Source organism: Rhipicephalus microplus, chromosome 2 (genome assembly GCF_043290135.1).
Source record: "Rhipicephalus microplus isolate Deutch F79 chromosome 2, USDA_Rmic, whole genome shotgun sequence".
Taxonomy (NCBI): Eukaryota; Metazoa; Arthropoda; class Arachnida; order Ixodida; family Ixodidae; genus Rhipicephalus; species Rhipicephalus microplus.
Window position 1 is genome coordinate 39743921 of NC_134701.1, and position 17093 is coordinate 39761013.

The window sequence follows — 17093 nt, forward strand, 5'->3', positions numbered from 1 at the left end:
AATTGGTAAAATTATGACTCGTCCTTTGGTCCCTGCAAGCGCATGCATTGAACGCTCATGAACTCATTGGTACGTGGACACTGAGTGAATGTATTTTCTCACGTATAACGTGATCAAAATATACAGAAAATTTGGAGCTGAAGTCGGGGTGCAAGTTATACGATAATTTTGTCGCACAAGTTGGCTTCGCGGTACGGCTGTACGGCAATGCAGAGAAGGCAGCCTTGACAGGTAGCTTTTTTTTTCTTCTCGCTGTTCGTGGCCGGGGCGGTTATATGCAGGGGTGGGTTATACAGAAGAAAATTCGATATTCAGATGACCCTTGGGGCTTGCCAACAGGGTTTGTAGAGGTTCTTGAAATCTTTGAGAACCTTTAAATTTGAAAAATGCATTTTCAAAGCCTGAAAGTCCTGGAATTTTTCCCCATCCTTGAAAATCCTTGAATTTCATGAGCAGTGCACTCTCATATCGACATCGCGACCTCACCTCCCAAATGTGGTAGATAGGTGTGTCAACCTGTCAAGCTCCCCATTTCCGAAGCAGTAATGCGGTGTTTACAAAAATGCATGTGAAGGAAAAAAAAAACCTTGTTTCGTGGTGAGGGTGAAGCAGCTGAATGTGATAGCAAGAAATTACAATGTCACACGAAGAAGGGCAAGCAAACCCATACATGCAACGCGCCGCTCAAGCACAAAGAGCGCACGAAAGGAAAGTGGACAGGACAAGTGCCTATGAACATTTGTCACAGCTCGACACTGGAAGCGTGCTGCTTAGACAAACCAAGAATGATGCTAGAAAAGAACACATGTATCCACAGGATGAGTGTAAATTAACCACTGTCACATTCGTTACTTCTTGGTTGTTGAGCAACGTGCGACAAGTGTCAACTGTGCACTAGCCAGCGCTCTAAATGGGGTGGCACTATCAAATTTCTAGGCTATAGCAAGCACCGTGTGGGTTTTCTCCAAGCAAGGACACTCCTCATGAATTGTGGGACTTCGGAAATGTTTAGAATATATTTTAAGTCACTCCCCAAGTGTACCTATATACTCATTCTTTAAATCGAGGCCCATCGCGAGCGCGTCCAACACTCACGTAGCTCTATAGAAAGGTTGTAGCGACCAGGTGTATAGTCAGGGGAGCGACCTCCGGACTTTTGCCACGAACAGTGCAAATGTTTATGGAAAAGAACACACAAACACATGGCCTGTGCTCTGTCGCGGCTGCCTACACCACCATCAACCGACAAATAAAAAAGGTGCATCGGCTTTTGCGTCATCTGTTAACAAATGAAATTAGTCATGACCGTTGGAAAAGCGTTGTTAAATTGTGCCTTGCTCTGGTGTCACAACAGGTGATGTCGCCAAAAGTGGATGCGCTTTCATTATCTGTTGGCTGATGGGGCTGTAGGCAGCAGCAGCAGAGTGCAGGCCTTGCACTCACGTCTTTCTTTTCATAAAAAATGATACTGTACATACCGGCAAAGCATCGTGGCTGCTGCAGCTAGCGACACTTTTGTTTTGCAGGTGTTTATGTGGCACATGCTTGCGAGAGCTGACAATACTCAGCATGACGCGTGCAAAGCTTTGTTACCACGTGATTAAGTCAGCTACACTGCTATGTAGCTGCTTAACTCGGTCTCTACAAACAGGAACTGAAAATTGTCCATATTAAAAAGGCAACAAATTATATAGCGAGAATAAATGAATCTTGGTGGGTGTATCGTGCTTATTAGAGCTATAATTAAAGCTTGCAGCAAAGAGCGCGCAAGCCACAAGTATTGTGGCACCACCCATTTAAGGCCTGACTACGCATACGCGTTGAAGCCCGTCAGCGCATAACTTTCTGACATGGCATCGTGCCCTCTTCTTATTGAGAGTGAGGAAGAGGGTGCAAGAAGTTATGAAGAGATTTTTTTGGTGATAATTGGAATATCCGTATATTTATTGTAAGTGCAATAAAATTGGTAATTTTTTTTATTTTAAAAATTTCGAATTAGCATGCCACTTTGAGTCTTTGAAGAAGTTGCAACAGGTCCTTGAATATCCTTGAATTTTCGCATTGTAAACCTGTACAAACCTTGGCCGACTGCGCAGTGCCAGGAACGAGTGTGCCAAAGCTTTGCTAGAGGCCCTCTGGTAAGTGCAACTGAAAGCGAGAAAGTTTTACACTACCGTGGCCATAAGTGAACGACAAGAAAGCCGTAATGCTTCATGTAATTTTATGGCTTTATTGCCGTTAATCTACGGCTATTTTAGCTGCACACTTTCAGATTGTACTCGGTATTGATGAACAACATGATAGGGATCGTTGTTTCCTGTGCAGTGGTTGTGGCAAACAGAAGTTTCATTTTTAAGCTGTGCACGCTGCATTGGCCATGCACGGGACTTAAGAACTGCATCGTTGCTATCTTTGTTCGCATTGTTACGGCAAGAAATATTGGGTTGAGTCGGTGCCAGTTGACTACGTGCATACTTTCGTAGTCGCCCATGATTGGGATCGACTCGACCCCATTTGTTTATGCAGCAGTTGCAGCAGAATGCAGTTATGCTGGGACTAGGTGCGCACCGCTCACGTGTGTGCCGTCACAACGCATGGTTGTCGTTCACGATCGCAGGGCTAGTCATGACAAGCGGTAGTTTTGTCATGAGCGCGACGTACGACAGGGATTCTTGAAGATCGGGATTCTCCCACGGCCCGCATGTGCATCAAATTCATCGGCAGCTTTATGGGGAATGGGCGCGCTGTCGCCGAGCATCTCAGTGGCGATAACTTTAGCGGGAGGTGCTTGTGATGGCAGAAAGCGTGTATTCGATGAAAACACGGTTGTTTCGATATGGCCGTGCGCTCTGGATGTGATGAGCCATTGAGAAATGGCCGAGTTGGTATTGGAATTTCGTGGCAATCTAAAGCAAGTTCTTTTTTCTTATGGGGGTGGTACTCACGGAAACTTCATTAAAGCGAAGATATCCAGGAAAGCTATGCGATGGGACGAGACATTTTTCACCTCATTTTTTTGGGGCGGCTGACGGGGAATGGAAAATTATTCTTTGTGACAAAAATTTTGTTGTAGCGGAATTCGTTATAAAGAAATTTGGCTCTAATTCAAGAATTATAACAGGTAGCTAAAAAGCAGTTCAAGTTTTGATATCAGAATCAAAAATCATCAGCGTGCCTAATTTCATCCCAGTAATAAGAAAAATAGTTTTCATCACCATCTTGAAATTTATTGCACATTTGCAGGATTGAGCGTGCCGGTCTGCCCTGTCCTTCAGTGGTGCTGCTCAAGAAGCACCTGCTGGTGATGTCGTTCGTGGGTGTGGACGGTGTGCCAGCCCCACAACTGCGAGAGGCAGCTCTGGTGGGGGAGCAACTGGAGAGCGCGTATGCGCAGACAGTGCAGCTGGCCAGCGACCTGTACGACTGCTGCCAGCTGGTGCATGCGGACCTAAGCGAGTACAACTTGCTATGGCACCAGGGCCGGGTGGTGATCATCGACGTGAGCCAGGCCGTGGACCGCATGCACCCGCACGCGCTCGAGTTCCTCCTGAGAGACTGCACCAATGTGTCTAAGGTGAGCTGTGTGGCTGTGTCACAGCCATCTCTCTGACCACTCACCACAAGACTTTGGTCCGCTGTCCAAAAGTGGTGTTAGTTTATTACAGTGTAGATCTTTTACAGTGCAGAACACTTATGATTTAACCGCCTATAGTACAAGACCTGTTACAATGCGTTTTTTTCAACTGCCGTTTACCTCGCATGGAACCGCACTTGTACGCATACCACTTATTGTGCAGTCCCCTAAGATGAAAGACTGGTTATAACGCGGTTTCCGGCAAATCTTTTGTGACAAGCGCGTTAGTAAGTGCACCTCTGAAGGAGGTGCGCTAGGTGTGACAAGTTCGTTACAGAAAACAAGGAGACGCTGAAGGAAGAGAAGAAGGAGGAAACAAAAAAAGAAACAAGACTGTGGCACGCTGTGCAGTCTCAGTGAATGAGGAGGGCAGTTGCCTAGGCGACGGATGGACATTTGTATCAGCGCGGCTACCAGGCTACCACTTTTGCTGCTTTCTGGCTTGCCGGCCACGTGCCGCCCTACATGTGCAAACTCATTCTCGTGAACTGCGTTCAGAGTTTCCTGTCGGGAAGAGCATCATATACCGTATTTACTCGCATAATAGGCGCACTTTTTTTTTCAGAAAATCCAGCTCGAAGTTAGGGGTGCGCCAATTACGCGGGGTAAAATTTTCGAAAATTTTTTCAACTCGGTTCTCGCGCTTTAAATCTGCACACTTGTCAAGTAAAAGGCGACTTTATCGTTTACCAATTAATTCAGCATAAAACAAACATACCTACGTACCTTTTAATGAACAAGCGAGAGCCGTCAACTGCACACACACACGTAAAATTTATTTACACAAAAGTCGTAGCTGTTCCTCCTTTTCCCTATTCGGAGTCCGAGTCCAAGATCACACATTCATCCTCGTCGAGCGGGGATTCGTTTTCGGTGTCCGAATCATCCGCACCCCACAACATGTCATCCTCACTCGCATCCAGTGCGTTCGAGATACCAGTACCAAATACTGGTTTCTCCAACGCCAAAATGCCTGCTTGCAGCCCGGTTGCCATGCTCCAGCACGTACTGCACTGCCTTCAGTTTAAACCCAGCCGTGTAGCTCGCGTACTTCCCCATGGTGGAACCAAAGTTCAATACACGACCACAACATACGCACACCGCTTGCAAAATGGCGTTTCTTTCTTTTTCTCTGAAGGTGGTGACGGCGATCGAGCCCCCGGCGTTGTACACGTGACCTCCAAAAAGCGCGGCGATTAAGGGGGTATCAATAAATGATGGAACAGCCGTTTTTTTTTTCCGCTCATGGACGCTTTTTTTTTTTTTTTCAAGTTTTATTTCGACAAACACGTTGGTTAGGTCGTTGCACTTCGAATTTTTTTTATTTGCTCGTCGATTTGCCTTCTTTTTTTCTTCAGGGTACGGGGACCGCGTTCCAACTGTACCGCTGTGGGGTAGAATCGTTTCTGATCACGGCCAAGTTCGGGGTGCGCCTATTATGCGCGGAATTAAAAAAAATCGTATTTTCCGCGACCAAACTAGGGGTGCGCCTATTATGCGAGTGCACCAATTAATCGAGTAAATACGGTATTTATCGAGCTTGCTACAGATATGGCGTTTGCCACCTCATTGGTAAAATTTAAAGCTTTTGCGGTTTTATCATGTGAGTTTTAGCCTTTGCCGGCAATGCACGGTCTTACATAAGCTTCGTGGACTTTTGTCGTCGTTGATCTCCCAGTTGCAAATGGAAACCTCGTAACACGTTCACTCTTCTTAGTTCAGTGCTTGAGTGCGCTCTTTTCGACACCCAATCTTTGTGTCTTGGACAAACTTCTCGCGACACGCGAAAGCGCAGGCTAGGTCTAATCAGTGTTGGTTGCATATCGGTAGCGGTCCTGTGCAGTCTATGTTGTGGTTTTGTACAGAATATACGAAACTTTTTTCGGTGGATGCACTTCAAGGGAGAGGATAGATATCTTCACTTGTTTCTTGTTTATTATCTGTTTCTTGTATTAGATAAAAGGAGTTTTTAGTGCTGCTTACTCAGCTCAGAAAACACATTTGATGGTAGTTATCGATCATTTGTTCCAAATACAGTCCAACCCCTTTATAAGAGACAGTCATATAGGAGACAAATGGTATAAGAGACACCAGTGTGCCTATACAGTAAAATGTGGTTTGATAAAAAGATGCTTACAAGGTACCCTGCTTATAAGAGACATCTCATATAAAAGACAAAAACTGCTGCTGGAGCATGCATCTTATAAAGGGGTTGAACTGTACCAAGCTTCAAACCAAAGGAAACACCAAACATATCCCAGTGCCGTAATCGATGACATTGTCTAAATGTGCGGGACATTTGTGCATGTCTTCTTATAGTGCCGAACTGAATCAATGTGTTTGCGTTGTGCAGTTCTTCCAAAGACAAGGCCTACCTGACGTCCTGAGCCCCAAGGATCTGTTCACGCGCGTCTGTGGCCTCAACCTGCCTGGTGAAGGGGCTGAATTGCTTTCCCAGGTGATGCCTGCACACAGTGGCAGACGCTGCTTTGTGTCACACTTTTAGCACTTATTACCAGTGCACAAACGAATGAGTTTAGGTTAATGAGAGTTGGATGTCATTAAACAGTGCATATGCATGTCGTGACCAGAGGCTAATTGTAGAGTACCTTGTAATCTGAATTAAAAACCAAAGTAACGAAAAATTTAGATTAAGAACTAATTTAATTAAGTACAGTATACTTCTTCTAAGCCGACTCTGGTATGTTTCATTTTGCATATGATTTCTACGAAAGGCCCTCAGACCTATTCACTGCTTCCTTTTTTTCCCTGATCACTATATGGTAGTCAGTGCCTGCTCATTTTTAGTAGGACCAAGCTACGGTCGATCCGGATTTATTAAACTCGGATATATAGAATTATTGGCTATATCGAACAGTTGAAAAATTCCCTTGAATTTCCCATGCAAAGGTATGGGACCGGTGCACCCGTATATCGAACTCCCGCACAGCAGGACATCTGCTATATCTAACGCTGTGCTGCGCCGAAGCCCAGAAAGTGCATTTTTCCTAGCAAATATTGATAAATTTTAGGCCACGTTCTAACAAGTTTCGATCCTTTTTCACACTCAGGCGACATCATTTCGTCGCGCTGATCTGGTTCGTGACGCAGCACTTGCGTGTACATCGGTACGTTTAATGGGCAATCTGCAGGTTTTACCGCGCGGGCATAGTGTTTTTCCAAAAGACCGATTGCCGAGGGCACTGAAAGAGAATGCGAAATGACTCGAAGATCTCAGTGCAATGTTCGCATGTGGTTCGCATTTCCTTCGTTGTTGGTTAGCGCACAATGGTATGCGAGCCTGAAAAGCATGGCCTTCGGTATCTGCAATCTCGTGACGTATTTTTTAAGGGGGGACGCGGCTTCGGGATCTCGAAAAATGGCAAAAAAAATCTATTTTCTGAAACTCCAGTTTTCAGTTTCTAGAACCCTTTTTCTATCTTGTTTCAAAATATCTACACTGAAAACTGCGCAGAAGTGCTTCGGGAAATTTGTTTCACCCAACAAGGTAGCGAAAGTTTTTCTGGAAATGGTGAGAAAACAGCCATGTTTAAAAAAATATAGCTTCGCTATGCTTGGGCCGGTAGCCGGCTTCTTGGGCTCATCGGAAAGAGCATTTCTCCTGGTTTATCTTTCCCACCTCACCTGGCTCCTCTCTTTAACAACAAGCGCACAAAAAGCAAATGTATGAAGGTCGTTTTGAGGCCCTTGATTGGCTGTGGCCACCATGTTGCCTCAGCTCGCCTCGCCATTGGCCCGATGCTCGCTCCAGGAGATCGTCGACTGCTGCTTGTGCGTGGCGAGAACATGGCTCTCAAAAATCGCTACTTCGTGACGTGTTCACAGCTTGATGATTACTTAAGATATAATTACGGTTTAGCTACGAGCAGTAAGCAGATGCGCGATCAGGTTACTACGAGAGGGCGCGCGTTCTACAAGCGTGGCGCGTCATCGGAGTCGTCTTTAGCCCTAACTTCGCCGACAGCGAGACTGCGGACAGGAACGACGCACTAGCGCACTCGTGGCGACGTGCTTCTTCGCAAGCAGCGAAGCTGTAAGCGGTGGCACGATCTGATTACTACGAGTGGCCGCACTGTATGCACGATGAGATTACTACGAGCGGCGCGCCATCGGAGACGGCTTTAGCCCTAACTCCGCTGACAGCGATACTGCGGGCAGGAACGACGGGTAAGCACACTCTTGGCGACCTGCTTCTTCGCAAGGAATGAAGCACATCACTCGCTAGCTCCTCTGAACCACGTACAGGCATTTTACTCATCGACAGCGGACACCACAGTTAAGCTCGTCACCTCCCCCCCTCCCCCTTCGCTGCCAAGGATTGCTCGGAAGAGCGGCTAGCAGTTTCGTGCGTCGCCACTGCGATGCGATGCCAAGCGCAGTGCGTGCCAATTTTTTGTCATTGTAGTTGCACATTTCGCGCATCGTCACCGAACGCCACCGGCAAGTGCATTACGGGCCGGCTGCACTGTTCACATGGCTGCGCACCCCACGGTCATATGGAGTGCTGTCAATAAGCTTTTGTGATGCAATTTAGACGTGCTTTGGAGCCGTGGTTGATATCGCCACAAATGTCTATGAATGTCCTGAGGCAATGAAAGCCTCTTAGATTAGAGTTTTCGCGACCGGCTGTATGATGATGCGTTTCTTGGCTAGAGCGGCAAAAGAGCATGTATGAATCAGGGGCACAAATTTTTATATGCCCGTTTCGCGTCATTAATTATACTGCTAAAAATTCCTGTGCCACCAGTCTTCTGCTCATAACTTCGTTATTTGGAAAGAAGGCATAGGCCGTCATGGTGTGATCTATTTTTCTGATGTAATAAACCTCACTCCATATAAAGAAATGTTCAGTGATTATTTGTAATCAAGTACTTAATTACACTAATTGCAATTTCAGCGCTAGAAATATGGTTAATCATTTGAGTATATGGTCTTATTCAATTACAGTCTTTTCTGTCATACCTATCACACCTCTCCTTCATACAAAGAACTTGGTTTGAAATCCATGATTGTTCTTTGTAAATCATGAAAAGGAAGAAATCATGGAAAAAAGTGAAATATCTCAAGACAAATCTGAGATCACAATTTTTAGGTGTCTTAGAGGCGTAAAGAAAAGTTGAAACTTTAATTGCTGTTTTCTCAATACTGTTCTTTTTTACATTATGCTCAGCCCCTCCACGTGGTTCAACGAAGAAATAATTTGTCTCTCGTAAAGTATTCCTGGTATCACTTCAAAATTTTTATGGAAGCACTGTGAGGTGATTCTTAGTGTCTGTGCCAGTTTCCATCAATATCCAACGAGAAACTATAAAGTTCATCGAAAAAGCCTGTTGAAAACTTCGACAGGCTTTTTCTCACAAGTGTGTTTTAGACATTGTGCATTGCTCGTGGAAAGAGTAGCACGGGAGTGACCGGACCGATTTTGATTCTGTTTTTTTTTTCCTGAATCCCTGAACGCTGCTTGTGGGTACAGCAATCTTCAATTTCTGTTTTATGGCCCTGTTTTTTTTTTCTAGACGATGATTTGTCCATGCCACTGTTTCTGACAATGTGTGTCGGCAGCCATGATGATCTTTAAAAAAAAAGAGAGAACTTATTAAAAAATTCTGAGAGTGCCATACCCTGTAGCTTTCTTTTGAGTGAAGATCAACACCATTCGCAGCTTCCTGGCATGTTTTGTTACAGTGCTAGGCTTTCCACGAGCAGACCATGTAATTGGATCGTGTAGCATTATGTAACTTGAGAACTTCTGACGGTATCATGATGAAACTGCATATTTCCTTATTCGCGACACTTGTGAGTAAGCATGCCAAATTTTATTGCTGTAGCTCAACAAACAAAAAAGTTTTTTTTTTAATGCCGCCTCCCCCTTTAAGAAGGGACATTGTACTTGAGAGGAAGTGCCAGATATTTTCATGTGTTTATAAAGAAATTCGCCGTGTGATTGAGTTTTTGATGCTGATTTTAAAAATGTAATTACTGTTCCTCTAAACTAATTAGTTTTTGAGATATGCTAAAATTAAATACCTGTTGTTTGCTGCTAAATTACAAGAGAAATTTGTATTGCAGAGCTACTATTGGCACATGCCTGTGTACTAATGAACATAAGCTACACAACGGTAGGAGTGCTTTTTTTAATTTGATAATTTTAGCAAGGGTTTGTTGCACCTTGCATTTCAGTGTTGCAGACACACCCACTTTATGCTCCAAATTCCGGCAAAAATAAAATTTTTTGGAGATCTCAATAAAAAATTCACACCTACCATTGTGTAAACTAAAGATACAGCTACATATCACAACGAAAATGACAGTACTAGCTGCTCTGGAGGCAGAGATATCTTTTAGACAAGTCTGCAACAGCAGCAGAATTTGAATCCTGAGAAATTATGCAAAAACAGAACAAGTCCATTTTGGGCAGACAGTAGCATGGAAAAGCTGTTTATTTACAATGATTTGCATATTCACCTTTCTCAGTAGGCACCAGGCATGTAATCCTTATGTTTTGTGTCACCTAAATGGCGTTTTTTCAATGCCCGCTGCATGTTTTCCGCAGAGGCACACTTGCGAGCTGATGCGGTCGCCTTGGGCTCGTCTGCCGACTAGGCCGCTTACCAGTTCGGTGACGCCTATGTGCGACGAACGTGCGCGCGTAATCCGCGATCCGTCATATAATAAAGCAGTTTTCCGACTTGTCTAGATTGAGCTGTTAATGTCGGAGACCGAACTCGTGCACTCGCTCATCAATTTCAAGGCTCCAAGGGCTAGTTTCCTTGGAGAGGTGTTAGTTTCCTTTTCACGTAAGATTGCCACACTTTCGAGTGGAGGTCATGGCGCAATATGTTCATCGTTGCGGACACGTCGTTACAAGCACTCTACCTGTTTCCAGTAGCCTTCATTGCACTGGCGGCGAGCACGTTCACCGTAAACAGATTGATTTTCTGTTTGCCGACGCGCGGCGAACTTCACTCTGACGACCCGTCACGCAGTTCACGTCAGACGGGGGGAACCCGCGGCATCGGCGCGTTCAGCGATAAGACTGCGCTTCCGTTCCATCGTTGCAAAGATTGATATCTCTCGTAGCTTCACTTCTGCTTTTTTACTTGCCGTCCTGTAACTGTTGAAGCTCCAAAACACTGCCGCTTCCAGCTACGCTGTCGACGACCGACCGGTTCGTACGTGAGTTAGGCCTACACGGATGACTCAGCGACCGCCACTGAACGGCGCGAGTTTGCTATCTTCCCTGTCCTGAGTGATAGCGGGGCTCTTTCTGAAGTTCACAGCGAACGAACGATCACCACACCGGCTTCATGAATTATTGGGACGAGGAATGGCTTTACTGCTGTTGGCAGTCGACAGCACCATGACAAAATGGCGCATGTCCATGCGCGTCACGATGAAAAAGCAGACGCCGGAAACGCCACTTGACCAATTGGGTGTGTAGGTTTTGTCACGTGCCCCAAGCAGCCAACAGAATCGCGCGGTGGTGCTTCTCGATGACGCGTTTCTGCTGAAAAACCAATGATCAAGGCGAGCCACATGTGGCGGGAAATTGAAAATGAAGAACGTCCCTTTCAAACGAGACCAAGATGACCACGATAGCTCATGTGTAACGGCAACGGTTCGGCGTGGAAAAAGCACAACTTTAGCGTCTATTTGTGCTCAGATTCATATCACAGGGGTGTTATAAATTGATTTTGTGTCAGAAATAATGAGGCGAGAAGCTTGAAAATTCTCAGATAAGTGCAAAAATTGTTGCAGATTCCGCAAATGTCAACTTCAAAAAGTGTTTTTTTTTTTTCGCTATTTTTGGCCTTTTATGACCCGTGTCCCCCCTGAAGTGTTTTTGGTTTCAGATCGCATGTCTCGGAGGCTACGTTTTTTTTTTTTCATCGTTTCGCATCAAAGCCGCTAAAAACAGCGACTGCCAGCTACGATGCCACAGTGATATCAATATTGCTAACAGGTCGACAGTTCGACGAACTCGGTGTTGTGTTTTTTGCACCTTGTGGTCTTCTCACCTCATTCTTGATAAATCCTCATACGAGAGTTGAACTGAACGTTGACTTGCACGTAGCGATAAAAATTACGACTGGCCTTTGGAGCAATGTCAAGTAAAACACGGTCATAAACGTTCTTTGCGGGCCAGGTGACGACTTCGGGTGCATCATGACTGCTGACAGTGAACAGTGAATTCTGCGGTGACAGTGAATTCTGCGACTTATCAGCGTTTCCGGGCACCATCTTGGACAGTAGCAACTTCATCGGTACAGATGATGACATTTCTGACTGCATCGATGCTTAGATTTTGGCTGCCATTGCCGGTGCCGCGGAAGTGTAGTCATGCGGTTATGAATGTGCCAATGCCTTCGCTTCCGCCGCTAATCAAGCTTTCGCCACGCTACGAAGCTTGCATCGGCGTTCTGTATCAATGAACGTTGTGGCCGAAAAAGCTAAGTTCGCATATTTGAAAAGTTTCAATGATATGAAGTATGACTGGAACTTGACGGCGTGCAAGAAGCAAGGCAAGTTTACAGACTAAATAAAGGGGGGTAGCCTGCAATTCGCACCTTGTGTTTGAGCGAATCATAATGTTAGCTCCTAAGGCCTGAAATTCTTCAATTTAGGCCTTATATATGCATATTTTATACAGGTGAATCTCATTAATTTGAACACATTTAATTCGAACTTCCGGTTAATTCGAAGTCACGATAAGGTCGCATCAAAGCCATGTGTATTTCAATGGGCGAAAACGCCCGTAATTTGAACGCGCAGGAACTTGGGACGGTTAATTCAAACATACTGCGCTCCAAAAATGCTCTCAGCACCCTGCCCAATCCCACGGCGGCACCTGTGACACCTCGACGCTGCGTGCGAAAAAAAGGAAAAGGAAAGAAAAGACTGCAGTGGAATATTTGCTCTCTCTCAAATGCCAATCTGCGACGCTTCTCCTTTTTCCGTCCCCGCCACATAAAGACCCTTCTCCTTCCAACCGCACACGCCTATAGAGGAAAAAAAAAAAAAAGAGAAGAAAGAGAGCTGTCGCGGGGTTGGTTGTGTGGTTGAAGGAAAGGAAAAAGGCACTATCATCTGCAGTTCTTGCGCCTTGAGGGAGTACGGCTCTGCGCCTTTGGGGGAGGGTCTCTCACGCGCCTGTGCCAAGCTTCCCCCTTTCCCGTCCCTGCCACATAACCCTTGTTTTTTCAACGACACGCGCGAAGAGAGCAAAAAAAAAAAAAAACTGCCATGGAGTGTTGGTTTTCTCTCAAATGCCGATCTGCTTCTCTCCGTGTGGAGACGCTCCTCCTTTCTCGTCACGTGCTGGCCATACTGCGGCTCCGCTATGCAGTCATTGCTTTCGTCGTCTTTAAAGAGCGTCAGCGCTGGACATTTCCGCGCGCAACTTCTCTTGCCAGGAGAATGCTGAAGCCGAAGTAGAAATGATTTGCAAGCTGCGTGCGAAACTGATTGACTCGCTGCAAGGCAAACGTGTGCAGACGCGCATCACCGATTACTTCAATTAATGACGGATGTCCTGTGATCTGTGAATAAATGTTGTCTTCTAAAACTTCCCCCTCGTGTGTTAGCTCAATGCACATGCGCCACTGCATGGAGAGCCCCCTGTTTATTTAGCTTTCATTAATTCGAACTTCTTTCAGTTGGAACAAATTTTCAGGCCCCTTCGAGTTCGAATTATCGAGATTAGGCTGCATTTCGAAATCTTCATATATCAAACTATTTCGCGATTCCCTTTGAGTTCAATATATCCTGTATCGACTGTATTGCTATTCCGATCCTCAAGTTAGCCTTTGATAGATGTGATTAAAAATGATTGAACATTAGGTGCCGCTGGAGCTGTTTTGACTAGCAATTTTATCTTTTTTGTGATAGCCTTCATACTCACCGGAGTTGAGACCATCATGGCTTCAGGCTTAGCGAGCCACAGGGCAGCCTACACCTTTGGCTGTGCCCGTGCTCAGCTAGCAAAGGCATGTAGTGCCGCGCAAGAAAAATACACAGTGTTCGCTTTGACAACACACACAGAAAAAAAAAAACATTTTATTGCCTTTGGCAGAACCCTAATAAAAAGCACATCGTCTACTCCCATGGCATGAGGAAGCAAAGGGCTTCTGCGCACGGACGTAACACAAAAGGGAAATTGCAAGCACATCGCAGCTGACAATGGCGGCCTTGATATGCCACGCCTAAAAAGATCTCTTTTGGTTGTGCTGTGGACTCTTGCAATAACCACTGCATCTGGCAGTGAGAGGTAGGGCAAAACTTCCGGCAAGTGCGACTCGGCAGGGTACGCCCATGCACGAGCACCAGGCATGGGTCTTTTGCCCCGGTGTGCGGAACTAGGGCTAGCACACATGCCCACTAAGGGCACCTTGGACCAGCTGCAGTCCGGTTAGGCAGAGGGAGTCGTCCCAGTATGTGTGCATCTCGGTGCCTGCCAAATATTTAAGGCTGTGCACAGCACCATAGTGAGAACCGGTGTGTAGTGATAGGTTGTGCGAGCATTGAATGAGAAGAGGATGCAATCAGCAGAAAAGGAGAAATGGCCGCCCTGCATCTTTAAGGCTGCTACTGCCTACCTGGGTACCGTCTCCTCCAAAACAAAAGAAGATGAGGTACAAACCTCCATCTTTTCTTTAACTTCAGCCCTTTTTTAGAACTAATCTGCCAAATGCGAAATTTGAACTTTGCTGGTTATACTACACCCGCCCGATTTCAATGAGTTGTTTAAGACAGTAATGTTTTCGTTGGCTTTCCTGGCTGAAAAATAAATGCACTTTCTGAAAGTGTTACGAGCCCTGCAACATTTTTTTAGCATAGTCACACTGCCAATAGGTTGTCGAGGCTCCCAAGAACACGCGAGCCAACTATTATAGCACAGCATGCTGCCTAGAATTTACTTTTAGTTTAAAAAACATCAAGGTATAACGTGCAGTGATGCGGGCAGTAGACAAAAAGCCTCTAAAATGGGCTTGAAAGCATCCACTATCATTTGACAGACAGCAGTATAAAGAAAGCTAAAAATTCATCTAGCAAGTAACCTAGTGTGGTACAGTAGTGCAAATGCAACAAAAATTAACAATGTACTACAAGAAATTCAATATTACTAAATAATATGATACAATGTTTTTACAGAAAGTGTAGAGATCGTAAAGCAAATGTTGAATGAAGTCAATAACCCAAATAAATGATACAAGCTGAGCTTTATGTGGAAAATTCTGCAGCTAGAGCAATCTGTGGGCAAAAAGGAAGAAGACAGGAGAAAAGCAACAGAAAAGTGTGGTGTACACGTATCCCGAAGGAGTACGGCCACCAGCGTGGGTTCGGTCTTAGCGAGCCGCAGGGCACGCGTTAACCGTCGCCGTGGCGGGAAACACGATACTGCTCAAGTCGCAACACTTTATTGTGGCAACACCAAACGCAGTACAGCCCGTTGCAAATAGGCGCGGCGGGAAAGCAAGTAGGCTTATCCACGCCACGGGCACAAAGTACTACACAGGGGTGCCACGAACACGTCTCCGCGGTAAAGGTGATCCACGGAGACACCGGGACAAAGGGCCCGGTTGCTCGAGCGAGGGCAAAGGCGCTCGCGTTGGCTTCGGAGGGAGACGGGTCGGCGTAGCTAGGCCACGCACTAGGACACCGTACTGCCCTTCGGCCGTGAGTACGCAGCGGGGCAACAAAAGGTGAGCGTTCGCATCGGGCGCGAGGCGCCGTCAGCGAAGTCCGACGAGCCCCGAGCGACGGGACTTGACGGACGGAAAAGAATGCGTGGCTCACCGTTTGAAGTACCGGACTGTACTCGCCGCTCCCGACGCAGCGCGCGAAAACCTCACGGAAACCCCGCGCGCGGCGCCACAGTCAACATCCGCTACCGGGTGAGGGAGTTAAACGTCACTCCGCCCTTCCCAGCGCGGCAGACAGCAAAGGAGGGCAGACATGTCGGGACATGAGAATGGCAGAAAGGCGGGAAAGCCCGCGCAAAGGCAGCGGGCCAGCCTCAATTCCCACATCCCCCCCTCCTAAACTTGTCCTTTACCGGTCTGCAAAAGGCAGCCGGACGTCACCCATGCAGTTAAAATGACACTGCAATGAGCGGTAGCTAACCTCAGTCCAGCCCTGCTACTTTAAAAAAAAAATATGATTACAAAGGAGAAACAAAAACATAAATAACAAAATAAACACACGACACTATAAAGATACTGCAGAAGGGAGCACAGCAACGTGGCACTAGTGTTCGTGGTGCTAAAGGGGGATAGCGTCCAGTGCGCGGAGGTGCGGTAAAGGCGTGACAGTGTCCGCTGGGTGCGATGCCCGAGTGCGAGGTCACAGGTACCGGAAGGGGGCTCACTGATGGCTTGTTGCTGCTCTTGATAAGCCGCGAGTCCGACGAAAGCCGCTTCGGTTGTTCGGAGGCCCCGCATTTCCGGCTCGATGACGAAGCTGGACGTTGCGGGAAGCCGGGCCTCTCCGGTGGTCAGGGAGGCCGAACCAAAATTGGCTGCGAGGCGCCCTGGCGTTGGCCGGCAGCATATAGCTGCTTTCAGCTGGCCTCGCGCAGGAGCCATGGTGGAAAAGGCAGCACGGCTTCTTCGGCGACGGCCAAGAGCAGAGCACAGCCAGATGGTCTGACGACAGTGGGTCAATGACCCCCCAGCACCTCCAGTGTCCGCGTCGATGGAGGGCAGCCATGACGCACTCTTCGCGGGCTCGCACTGAAGCGTCACGCACTTACACACGCACGCACACACACCGCCGACGGCTGCGGGAGCGTAGGCGCAAAGCGTCCTTCGTCTCTCTCCCTCCCGGCAAGCACCGACACTCAAGGTCACACACAGCTCCCTTCGCGGTAGACGAAACGAACACGAAAAAAAAGTATAAACAGAGAAAAACGACACTCAACATCTGGCAAAAAACATAAAATTCAAATAACACTTAATATTAGACAAAAGAAACAAAATACACATGAACACTTCAAAAAAAAAAAAGAAACACTGGCAGCAGACAGGGCGGGGTCAACTCCTTTACGAGAAAAGGCCGTAAAGAAGCTAACCTATACTGAGGCTAGACAGTAAACTGAGGGCCTTCGGTTGCGGAGAAGTCCGCCGTCCGGCGCGAAATCACAAAGGTGACCGCTTCCTCAGATTATACCGGCGCGGGGTCCGAATGCGGTCCGTCGCTCCGGGTGTGCCCGTTGCTTGCGCGAAGTGCCGCAGGGCACTGGCGCGAGCTCGTCAGACCGTGACAAAGGGCTTCAGGTCTGCGATGTGGGCACGGCTGAGTTTTCCCAAAGGGGATCTTTCAGCTAGTACGCGCCACGGACGCTCACTGACAATCGGTTTATAAGACCGGGCGGCTTTCCAACCCTTGGCTCAACCGTTTGTCAGACGTGGCAGGCACGGAATAGCGATAAAAGCCACGC

At 46.8% G+C, this 17093-nt stretch overlaps 1 protein-coding gene across 1 annotated transcript in view; it reads left to right on the top strand.

The window, feature by feature from the left end:
• The window catches only part of LOC119169130 (serine/threonine-protein kinase RIO3), a 247094-nt gene that overhangs the window by 210329 nt on the left and 19672 nt on the right, over positions 1 to 17093 (top strand). The window contains exons 8-9 of the mRNA XM_037420230.2: positions 3244 to 3574; positions 5988 to 6092. Of these exons, the coding sequence (XP_037276127.1) occupies positions 3244 to 3574; positions 5988 to 6092 (436 nt within the window). The remainder of the gene's footprint in view (positions 1 to 3243; positions 3575 to 5987; positions 6093 to 17093) is intronic.